The following is a 13,044-nucleotide window of genomic DNA, read 5'->3' on the forward strand; positions in this document are numbered from 1 at the left end:
TTTCCTTTAACCTTAGCCATGTCGTAAACTCAACCTCAACCAAGTGACTTGATTGGTTGTTCATCGGACAATAGGGAAGTTTGCGAGACCGTACAATAGATGTTGTTGATTTGTACAGCTAGTACCTGGAAATTCACATAAAAGACAGGGCTTTGTTTTCAAACCTCATTATGACGAGTGAGACAGAGAGACAAATGGTATATATTTTTATGATCACACATTGGCATGGATATTACAAATTAGGTTCATTGATGAAATCTTTTACAACATTTCTACGAGCATGTAGGAAACCTTATTCTAGTGTATGCAACAGATCAAGCTTTATTACAGTTTTCTTTTATGTCTATGTACTCTTTAAAGTGGAACTGTCTTTTTTAAACATCTTTTAGACTTGATATTTTAATACCAACAATAAATATTTGATTGTGCATTTATGAGCTGATCTCACAAAATAAATAAGAAACTGACGTTTTCAGCGAAGTTCACATGTTAACGGCCAAAGGAATTTTAATTTCACTTCAAAAGGTCAAACTTTCATCTATAGCACTTGTGTGCATTCTGAGCCCAGTGAGCCTAGGGCATGGTACGATGTAATGGCATATGTTTAATGCTTCATATAAACTCCCTAGAATAGTATCAATCAATATGACAACACACAATCAGACAGTGTCTGCTGAAAATTAAAAAAAAAGTGTTGAGAGACATTAGATTCTACAAGTTGCGTTGGATCCATTTTTTGTAAATTTTCCACATAATTTCAGGTCAATTATTGACCATTTGCATCAAAATATGATGCATGTACAATGCTACCATCAGACAATACCACAGTCATAGTGAAAATACTCCTGTGACAGAGACCACATCATATCAACAGGTGGTTTTGGTAAAACAAAAGTACAGTAAAGTGTTAGACCTTGTCACTTGAGGGCCACCCATTTGAACACAACTTGTGACTGAAGCTGAATAACCTCTGTTGATAAAGCAAAGACACTTCATGAATCTTCTCCATAAAAGTTTGGAAGGGGTTTTGAAAATTCGACTTAATATTACCCTGCCATTTCAACATTGCATGAGGCAGGTACATAGCACAACAATTGACGTTTGATGGAATTTTAGCACATTGATGGCTTCATCCCATTGCAGTGTGACAGGAGCTCACTCAAAGACTGTCAGTATATTGTCATGATGCTTGCATAACAAGGTTGAGTACTAAACAAACAAAACCAAGCTTAAATGCTTGTTTAACGACAGGTTGTTTTTTTTTACAGTGAGAGTGACAGTCACAGACAAAAAGGATGTACAGACATCAGTCTGGCTGGGAGTCTCCATTAATCATTCAAGGCTGGAGTTTTATTATTGACTATTGTGGTGCACAATAGTTGACTTATTAACAAGACTGGTCACATCAGCCAGGGGGTCACGTAACTCACTTTGCAAATTGATATGATGGCCCACATAGGTAACCCAGGTATGTCCAACTGTGACAAAGGTCCGAACTCTCACTGAGTGGAAGGGAAGATTTCGTCACGCCATGGTCATAGCTGTCTGGCACTGTAATCTCTGAGGAGAAAGCACAAAAGATCTGCTGTTGACGCAAGGGAATATCCGTACAATTGCTGAAAAGGTTACTATTTATATCACTGCTGCTTTGGGACGTGTGGGACAGGTTGAAGGTAAATAATGGCTGCTCTGTCGCCGGCTGTCTGGTGTGGAATATACACTACCATCATTACAGTGTGCATGGGTTTCAGTGTTCATGTAAGCGGAACTCCAGTGACTGCTGTGTATGAAACGACAACTTCATGTCAAAGCTTTGACAATGGCACAGGACTGGATTGCAGTAATCTTGGCCTTTGGGAAGTCCCCCAGAATTTGTCGTCGGACCTATTGATTCTGAATTTGAGCGGTAACAATATCACAGAACTTGATGCCTATGTGTTCTCTGAGTTGACCCTTCTACGGTATTTGGACCTATCGGCAAGTAATGTGGTTAGAGTTTCATCAAATGCCTTCGTTGGGCTGCAAAGCCTAGAAACATTACTGTTATCTGACAATAATATCACAGCCATTCCTGACCGTACACTGAAAGACACTCCTTTACTGCGGCATATTTCACTTCGAGGAAACTTCTTCATGGATGTGCCGAAGGCACTTACTTTGCCTCAAAATCTGCAGGTGTTAGATTTGAGCCATAACATGATTCTTAAGTTTAACTTCGACAAGTCGTTTGAGAATTTACAAACACTTCTTGAGCTAAATCTAGAAGGCAATAAAATTACTTCCATCATCAGTGAAAACTTTGTGGGTCTCAACGGCACAAAGCTTCAAATCCTTGATCTTTCTTACAATAACCTAGAGACAATTAACCAGGACTCCTTCCAGTACTTTGCAGATATTACCTATTTAGACTTGAGTAGAAATTTATTAACTCCGACATACATGGGTGAGGTGTTGTATGGCCTGCAAGATGTAAAGTTGAAACGACTCTGCCTTCGAGAAATGGCCTGGACTGAAATCAGCAACAGTACATTTCTAGCAATGAAAAAGTCAACACTAAAGATACTTGACTTGTCATCCAATTATCTGCGTAAAATAACACCCAACAGTTTCCCACTACCAAGCCTAAGACACCTTGATTTATCCTACAACAAGCTTGAACACATAGCACCCCCTGTGTTTGCAGACTTACGCCATCTCAAAATACTGAATTTGACTGGAAATCGCATGAGTAACTATCCAGATCTGTCCACTGTGAGTGGCACGCTTCAAACACTAGTTTTATCACAGAATAAGCTGAGCGGAGAGATTCCACAAAGCGCCTTCAGAGGACTGAACAAGATCTCCAGCCTGGACGTCAGTATGAATCAGATCACTGGGACATTACAACCTGGCATCTTTGGCAGTCAGGAAAAAGAACTGGAACGCTTGAATTTATCATATAACCAAATCTCCAATATATCAAAGTACGTTTTTCACAACACTACTTCAATTGTAACATTGGACTTATCACACAACAATCTGACGGAAATACCCGGTTTCGTTCCATTTCAACATCTGTTTCACTGCACATACCTAGATTTGAGTTACAACAATATTTCATCAATCATCTCCAATACTTTTGCAGGGATGTTTAGTTTAAAACATCTTGATCTTGGGCAGAATGTGTTAAGTGACGGAAACTTGTTTATGCATAACAGTACAGTTTTCCTACCAATGCGACAAACATTGACTACCCTCTTGTTATATGGAAACAGTCTGGACACAATTCATCCAGGCACATTTCAAAGTCTGAAGCAATTAATTCTTCTAGACTTGAGTGATAACAATATTGATCAGTTGAGTCCGGGTATATTTGGCGACCTGGTTAATTTACTTGAATTGGATCTCCATTCAAATTTGATATCAACTGTGAACAGCAGCACCTTTATGGGTTTGACAAGCTTGGAGGTGTTAAACATGGTGGATAACCCATTTTCTTGCACTTGTGACCTGCAATGGTTCCGTTACTGGCTTGACGACACAAATATCACCGTGATTAATGTTACTGAGTATATCTGCGTCTCCCCATCAGTCATGGAGGGAGAACCTGTCCTGGCTTTTGATCCTGAAATCATTTGTAACAAAGGCCCGGCTCAAATCATCAGTCTGTGCTTGGTCAGCTTGACTGTGTTCTGCGTTGCTTTGGTGATCGGCTGCCGTGCTGCGAAGGGATGCCGAACTCCAAAAGGCGGGTCGAGACTGTATCGCTACGCTGCTGTTCCTCACAAAGAGGCACCCTCGCCTGGTGGCACGCCAGCAGAGAACCAACGCAGTGCCTTTATAAAGTTTCAAAACAACAACCAAACACTGAACAATGATGTTGAATCTAACGGGGTAGCTACAATACCGATGAAACCGCTACCACAGAGGAAAGTGTACGGGGATGTTACTGTGAGAAGACAAAATGATCTGCAGGATGACACTCTCGAATCGTCGGAAAGTGAAATGGAAACAAGATTAGATGCCAGGTTACTTACAGATGATCATGCAAGCAATGTCAGAAAAAGCACAGATAGCATGAAAATAGAAGACAGTGACAGCAAAAATGTACTGGTTGTTGACTCTGATGAACATAATCAAATTCAGAAAGATGACAATGAAAGCAGCTCATCTCAGAGTGTTTCATCACACCACAGTAACCATGAGAGTTACCACGGTGAGGTGGACACACAGCAGCAGAAATCTAAGGATGGAAGTGACAAATCTAGTCAAGGTGAAACAAATGGCGATGGAGCGTTTGATGAAGATAATACTCATGAGGAGACAGGACTTTTGAAAGCTGATGAAAGTGGGCAAAATAGCACTGAGCCAGCTGAAACTTCACTGGATCCTGATAAAATTACATCATTTAGACCAGTGAAGTATTCTGTGTGAAACCGCTTGATGAATTCCCACAAAAATGTAGAATTTAGATGTTCTAATGTTTTGCCAAAGGTGTTTCACAATATTGTTGTTTAATTACCCAGTATAATACTTTGGCATGCATGACAAGGAGTAGATCTTTTCCCATGATATGAGTATTGGTAACAGCATATGTGTATCACAATATGTGATCTGTATCACTAAACAAATACTATAATGTCAAATGTGCATGGGACTGGATTCTTGAAAAATGGATAAACAGGCATGTTGAAATGTGCTGCCATGCAACCACACCCAATTTGTAACTGACAACTGTATGTGATTGACCGGTTACTAAGTTGAGAACTTGTGACTTATCATAAAACGAAATATTTACCAAAAGTAAAGTATGGCATACATAGTAAATTGAAATCTAGCCATGACTAGCAAAGAGACAAATTTCATCTGACTAGCAAATAGAAGTATTTCAGCCACCTATTTATTGATAAATTTATGCAGCACATTGATAAGCATGGCTGACCATTATTCTGAAATCTGAAGGACTGTCCTGTATGTTGTGGATTACAATTGTGAAATATGTGACCAAGTAGTATATTGAAACTTGTAAAAAAATAGTCAGTTACGTTGAAAAATGTGACACATAAGGGACCACTCACTACATTGATGTTTGAAAATTGTAGCATATGCTACATGTATTTTTAGTTACAATCATAATTATATAGATTCATTTATCTTAATTTTAGGTATTGTGCAAATGGTCCCAGGATCTAGGATTTTGATAAATGAATGAAATTTCTATGATATGAGAGTCCATAGTTCAAATTGATGAACATACAGTAACTCCTCATTATTTAGAATGAAGATTAAGCTTCTGAGTGCTGCCTAATTGTGTTCTGTGTTATTGTCATCCTATTAAATTGTGATTGCTTCAATTTTCTCAATGTATTGATTTTACAGCATTTGAAATGTTTTTCAGCCTTTGTGTATCACACAGAGCACACAGAGAATTGAAATGTAGTCAGCATATGTGACATTGTAAAAAGATTTCAAATTCATCCAGAGTATTGATAAACAGAACAAACAGATGTCCATGTTGATGACTTCTTAAGTTTAATGTTCTGTCATAGACAATTGTATGTTGTTTGATTAAATTTGACGATGCATTCAATTATTCCATACTTCAAAAAAATCATAGCAGGGTCAAAAAAGTTCACCGTCATTACCAAGAAGTAAACTGGAAGATTAATTGAAACATAAACCACTTTTTCATAGATTCATATTGAGCCTTTCACATAAAAGCACAAGGCTTATTCAAAGTATATTGTACCAAAACACAAAGCAAATACGAGTAATATGATAAATTATTTGCTTTGATCAAGTAAGACTTATGTAAATATCAGAAACTGTGTAAAAGTTTAACCTTCAAGGTAATATTACACAAATTTTATTTGGTTTATATTTCAGAATAGCTTGTGTATTATTAATACTGAATGAGTTTATACCCAACAACCCCTCTCATCAAAGTAGTAGAGACAAAGCATCTGGCATTTTGAACATTGTGAGTGAGGCACACAACTTTCTCAGTATTGAAGCAAGTACATAATAAGGAACAAATTAATCTCTAAGTTTGTGAAAACTTGGGGAAGTTTGAAAAAGCTGGTATAGAAATTCATTGCATCATGTTTGCTAAGTTTAAAAAAGAAAGTCATGTTGTAGTTTACTTGACATCGTGACTTGTGAGAAGTTAAGTTTATTTTTGAGTGTCGCCTGCATATTTTTACACATGGCCAGAGTCACAGGTGATGAGATGAGTTTTCAATATATTTTGTGATTCACATCATTCATCATAGGAGTATTTTATGAAACTATCTGAACTGGTACATTTTATATTACCCCAGCTTTAACAGTGCTTGTTTAAATCAAGTCCTGTTTAAGTGTATTAGAACTATCAGCTCAGAATAGGTTAAATGAGTTCAAAACTGGTTGATATCTCTAATGAAGGCACAGGGCAAGGCCATTTGATTGGACAGACTTATCAAGCTCAAGGTCCAGTACAGATTAGTTCAAAACAACTCATGGACAATTCTCTGTATTTTTCAGTGTTTTTTTTTTGTCAATTTTGTTTGTTTCTAATAAAACTAACTGTTACTGAAACTCGAGTAAAATTGATTATCATCCTGTTGTTTTGATGATTTTTTCTGCATTCTTTTGTTGAAAGCTTGTCTGGTATCTAATCTAATCAAGAAATTGCAGGACTGTGTGGGCATAGTAGCTTATCAACTCTGGGCAAGGACACAGAAGTATCAGAGGTCCTACTACAGCACTGAGAATGTGTAAATCAAATACTTCAAGTCCCAGGGTTCAATTTTCTTTTGCAAATACTGCAAGATTAGATCCGGTATTTTACCTGTAGCATTCATGCCAAGATCAAATTTAACCTTAAAATAGACTGGAATAGCTTCTTGAACCACACCTTTGAGTCCAGCTGATACAAAATCGGTGCGAGGATTGTGGTAGGCGTACCTGCCATGATTATTCTGTGTAGAAAGAGAGAAATATGCAGCCACAAATTTACAAATCATAAAAAAAAATCCAAATGATTATCAGATTTCAAATTTGTCATTGTCACATTCATGGATGAGCAAATTCAAAGTCCAGGGTCCATGCAGGCACCACAAAAGGTTTTGCTGGAACTAGAAAATGAATCGCCATTCCACTCTTCAAAATCAATTGAAGGTTAATGAAGAATCTCAGTTATCGACTTACATTTTAATACTTTTCTAGCATCAGTATGGTGACAATGAATTGAAATCCGCTTTCTGCTGTAATTTGCTTTCTGACATTACATTTGATAAAAAGTTGTCTAATAATATAGCCAATACACACATTACAGTGAATCTGACAGAGCAAAAACAACGATGGAATGCAAGAGTGTTTAGCCCTGTTACTGACCTAAGTATACTTTATTTACAATGTATTGAAATTACAGTAAAATATTACCTGCAATGGTTAGAGTGCTAAAGATATCTGGAAACAAACAAAGGCTGTATAGTCGTATAGCACGTATCATGTATCTGTCAGCCAATACTGAGACAAGTCCGTGTAAGATTTAAGAAATTATCTCTATTCAGCACAGCTGGTCAAACACCTGAATGAAGGCACCTACAAAGTACATTGTAGACATTTTGATGCAGAATTTGTCATTCTGGTCTTTGAGGGTATACTGCTGATGTAAATATTTTAAGCAACTTTAAGTTAACGCATTTGAATTTAGAACAAAAAACCTGGACTTGTAACTTGGAAAGGAAATTAAGTAATTTCAAAATAACAGTAAGTCGGTTCGATTGAAATTATGCCGTGAAAGAAAGCAAAAACAGACACAAAGATAGCTGTCAAGTTACACAGCCTAAGATTGGTGTCCTTCACAAACACAATAAAGCTGCTTTGACATGTAGATTCCTGTTAGTACACCAGATCATTGCTGAGCAGAAACAATTAAGTGTCCTTTAAGGGAGAAGTAAAATCCAATCCACTTTAATTTCTGACATATCAGGTAGACTGAAACTAGCTGCAATAATTGTAGCACACGAGCCGTGCGTGTTTGCTGTGAAACCGGCCAGTAGGGCCTGTACAGCCAACACAACAGAAAAAGCAACAGCCCGTTGGCTACAATTATTGCAGCTGGACTGAAACTACCCAGTTACATTGTGTTGCATTGGTACTTAAATGCATTTCATAATAAATAGCATGAACCCTAAGTATTCTGTGTAATATCAAAAAACTTCCACAACTATAAACCTTATGCTGGTATTTAACAAATTTGATTCAGCCATAAAAATTTAGTGCTTGGGTCAATATCACCAAGGACATGTCCCTTATGCAAAGCTGATTGGAAGAAATCAAAGCGATTGTTATGCAACAAGAATCATAATTTATTATTTATGACCCTCCCTCAACAATTTGCTCACAAGAAATTTTGGAAAAAATAAGGAAAATACTGGAATTGTACAAGTATACTGTATGTCTTGAAGTATTTAAATCAAATGTTTATTAACCTAGCTACTTCAACAACTTGCTGAATCAAGCTCTCACTCACTCTGTATTAAAAGCTCTATTGGCCCTAACTTATGATAAATTTTCAAGTATTTTATTTTGTCTGTACTACAGACTGTTATTCTACTTTCAAAATTATGTTGGAACTTGATGCTTAGTTTTCAACTTGTTGATGCAGACTGTGTGTGTGTGTGTGTATTTATATTCACTGTTATTGAAGATTTGATTTGAATCCATTCAGCCTCAAAAATAACATCACATATACTGTACATGATGCATAGTATTGGTGAGGCCAATAATATAAGGTTATTCACAAAATACCAGGATTTATGTCCGAGTACATCGTGCAATGGAAGTATTGTCCAAGACGCGTAGCATTGAGGACAATACTGTCGCGTACGATGTACGAGGACATAAATCCTGGTATTTTGTGAACAACCTTATTATTATGCACCTTTTTAGTCCAACTTTACCTGAAAAAAGTCGAAATTTTGGCATTTTTTAATGCTTCTCGCGCACTGCATTGAGCGATCGCAAGCAGACTGGGGAACGCGTTCAGTGCGTCTGCTAAGTGCACAGAACAAAATTTAAACTTTGCTGAGCAGGGCATGTGGTAGAAATTTTACGTCAGCAGCATAATTTATTTATTTATTTATTTATTTATTCGGAAATCCTACGGGATCAAGTCCCATTTACAGGTTCCTCAAAAGCTCAAAAGAAAACGGTTAAAAAACACTGAACAAGACAGCACCAAACAGAAAGTATTTACAAACTAAAATGAAGTGTAGGACACACACAGACAAAAAACAAAGCAAACAACTCAACAAGAACAGCCATTAAAAAATAACTTGTCTAATGTCAGACTTAAATGAGTCATTAAAAATATCAATATTATGATTATTACGAAACAATTCATTAAAATTACTCATACATCTGTTAAGAGGAGAAAATTTAAAAACATTGATACGGCTACGAGGTGGTCTGAATGTGGGACAGGTGCGCAAAAGTTTGCCAGGTGCATTAAAGCATAGCTTTGATAAAACATCTGGTAAATTATAAACTCCAGTTGCACACTTGTGTAAAAACATCATATCAAGATATTAGCGACGTTTCTCCAAAGTTGGTAAGTTGAACAAGGTACAGAGAGCTTCATACTGGTCAGCACGATATGAAATATGTGTTTTGAAACACAAATATTTTATGAATTTACGTTGAACATTTTCAAGTAATTCCATATCTGATTTTTGCCAAGGGTTCCAGACAACAGAACCATACTCGAGACAGCTCCTTACAAGAGAAGTATAAAGAGATCTAAAAGTTTGAACCTGAGTAAAATTTTGAGAGTTTCGTTTTATAAAACCCAGCATTCTAAAAGATTTATTTACAGTAAAAGAAATATGATCTGAAAAACTTAAGTTTGAGGTTAAAATAACTCCCAAATCTTTAACTTTTTGCTGCCTATTAAGAATGATATTTAAAATACAATAGTCAAAATGAATTAAAGTCCTCTTGTTGGTAAAAGAGATCACAGAACACTTTTTGACATTTAAATCGAGTTTCCAAGATCGACACCAGAAGGCTACTCTATCAACATCTTCTTGAAGTTTTAAACAATCTGAAATAGTTTTAATAGGTCTAAAGATTTTAGCATCGTCTGCATATAAGAGACATTGTGAATCTATACAAACACCTGGTAAATCATTGACATAAATACTGAATAACAGTGGACCAAGTAGTGACCCCTGGGGTACACCCGATGATACTGGGCACCACTCAGAAAAGCGATTGTCAATAACTACTCTCTGATGACGGTTACTTAAATATGTTTTAACAACTGTAGAACTTGACCAGAAAACCATAACGTTCTAGTTTGTAAACTAACAGTCTATGATTAACAGAGTCAAAAGCCTTACAGAAGTCAGTGTAGATGCTATCAACTTGTAGTTTCTTGTCAAAACAGTTAGCAAGAAAATCAACATATTAGGTTACAAGGTTAGTCTGAGTAGAGCGAGTCTTAATAAAGCCATGCTGTGAATTACATATATACTGTTTAACATGGTTAAATATATCATCAAAGATCACTTTCTCAAATGTTTTGCTTATTAAGGAGAGAAGTGACACTGGTCTATAGTTTGTAACATCACATTTGCTACCACTTTTAAAAATTGGAACAACATTTGCCTGCTTAAACCGGCTTGGAAATGTACCTTTCTCAATTGACTTGTTATATAAAACCATCAGTGGGTAAGCGAGTTGATTTGCACATCGCTTTAATAAAATGCCTGATATGTTATCTGGACCCATGGCTTTGTTAGGATCCAATGTATTGAGATGTTTGAGAATGATGTCTACAGATATATGAACATTGCATAAGGCATCACTTGTGACATCATCAAAAGGTGGAACAGTTGTGGTTTGGTCGTCTTGTTTGAAGACGGACTGAAAGAAATTGTTAAATAAATCTGCAACTTCTTTCGATTTACAGGCAGACTGATTGTTATAGCGCACTGAGTTCGGGACAGATTTTGATTTACATCTTGATTTTACATGTCCCCAGAAACGTTTAATATTGTTTTGAATGTCATATTCAACATTTGAATCATACTCTTTGTATTTAATTCTACTTGCTCGTTTAAATTCTGCTCGAGCTTTCGAATTTCACTAAATTCACCGGTTTTGGACTGACCATGATTTACTTTGTGAAGTACTGAATGTTGAGGAGTATATATTTTTGTAAAAAATGTAAAATATTCTTTTTTCCTCGTGTTGACGTAAAGGTGTTTTGAGGTCAAAGGTCAAAAAGCGTCAAATAACACCTAAAGTTATTGTACTCCATGTCAAAGTTATTGGACTCTGCATCCTCTGATACCGAAACTTACTGTATGACAAACTCAATAGGTTACAGATGTAAGTGTATAATAATATGTTACGGTTTACTTCAACATACTTAAAGGAGAAGAATAAGAACATTTACTCTAGAATTTTCAAACAAAAGTAATGAACAATTTTGAAAAGTTAGTTTTGCCTTTCTCATCTTGGGATAATATACTAGCTCTGAGTGAATGGCCAAATTTATTGTTACCAGCCAAAATTGGTTAGTTTACCATTGTCATTGAGGTACATTTACCCAGTCTGTACACCTGGTACCACTTAGCAGTGGTTAAAGATGACCCTATTGTTATTGTCATTTTCTATTTGTTCCTTGGACCTGGTAAACTATTTATATACCTTGAATGATATCAGACCTGGTTTCATGTATTGTTATTATTGTCATAGTCTAGAGGATAATGAAAGATACAATGATGCATTTCTAACCATATCATCCAGCAATAGAGCCATTACTGTACAATTACGCTTTGTACAAAATGAAAACTGCATGTCCTGACCAAATCACTATATTTTATGAGAACATTATTTTCAAAGATGTAGTGTACGTACCCATATCACAACATAAACTAAAGCAGCCATAAGATAACCATGCAGCGACTTCAGAGTTTTAAAAATGTATGGGTAAAAACATTACAATAAAACAACAACAAAGAAGTTTTGGTCTATTTAGAAAAAAATTAATGAACAAAATTATCCTGTCATAGATCAATCTATTTCTAGTGCTGAAGTAATTATTATGCACAAAGATAGTACAATGGCTTATTCCATTAATTTAAAGGGTCAGTAGCTGAAATTTTTCATGGTTTATCAACTGTTCTTGTTTCTGATGTCATAAGTTCTTGTTCTACCTCCAAAAAGCACATCAAACACTCATAATGTAGCTTGCCATGATACACAGCATCTATATGTGAAGAACCAGGTGCCGCCAACTAAACTGTTTGTGCAAAAAGGTGTTCGTGAGCAGTTTTTCAGTGGGTGGGCAAATTTCAAAACTAATCAGTGGGCCAGGAGAAAAAACTTATATTTACTGTGAGCAGGGAAGAAATTTCATTTTTTTCAGTGGGCGGGAAGAATTTTTGACTGTGGGTACTGGATAATACATATAGAGGGAGGGGAAAGCCATGGTTGATAGAACTTGACTTAGAGGAGAGCAATGTTCCAAGGTATAGCTGTTCGCACAGTTTTGCGTAATTCTGGGTTGCCTAGAGGGCATCTAGTGGGCAATGGGGAATTTCAGTAGTGGGGAGAAGGCAGTGGGGAGCTTGAATTGTTGTGGGGAGCGGGCAGACCATAGATACTGGAGGGCAGTGGGCATCAAAATTCAGTGGGAGGGCATATTTTCCGTGTATGCCAGTGGGAGGGCAGTTACGAAAAGCTCTACTTTCCCCTCCAAATTTTAGGTCAAGGTTAAAAATAAGTAAAATCGGTATACCAGCCTTCAAAACATGTTTTGTGATGATTTTGCAAAATTTGATGAAATTAAAGTTGGCGGCACCTGAAGAATGCACTATTATTGTATACATTTGACTTCTTCAAGAAGTTCTTGTCTCGACGATAATTCATTTGTCAACAATAGCAATGCAGTTTTCATACGTACATGTATAGACTGAGTTCACAAGCTGAATACAGTATATCTCTACATTTTGAGGAGAAGTCTACAAGAACTGTAATTGACATTGGCAAAATTGAGGGTAAAAAATT

The 13,044-nt window shown here is 36.4% G+C and overlaps 1 protein-coding gene across 1 annotated transcript; it reads left to right on the plus strand.

Moving 5' to 3' along the window:
- Positions 1 to 1,392: 1,392 nt before the first annotated feature.
- Positions 1,393 to 6,566, plus strand: LOC139120608 (insulin-like growth factor-binding protein complex acid labile subunit). The gene has a single exon (XM_070685118.1). The coding sequence runs from the start codon at positions 1,681 to 1,683 to the stop codon at positions 4,411 to 4,413; it is 2,733 nt and encodes a 910-aa protein (XP_070541219.1). The 5' UTR covers positions 1,393 to 1,680; the 3' UTR covers positions 4,414 to 6,566.
- The last annotated feature ends 6,478 nt before the right edge of the window (positions 6,567 to 13,044 follow it).

Source organism: Ptychodera flava, chromosome 20 (assembly GCF_041260155.1).
Source record: "Ptychodera flava strain L36383 chromosome 20, AS_Pfla_20210202, whole genome shotgun sequence".
NCBI lineage: Eukaryota > Metazoa > Hemichordata > Enteropneusta > Ptychoderidae > Ptychodera > Ptychodera flava.

Bases quoted from the DNA above. Each gene is read 5' to 3' on its own strand.
- LOC139120608 (XM_070685118.1), top strand. From the start codon at position 1,681: ATGGCTGCTCTGTCGCCGGCTGTCTGGTGTGGAATATACACTACCATC.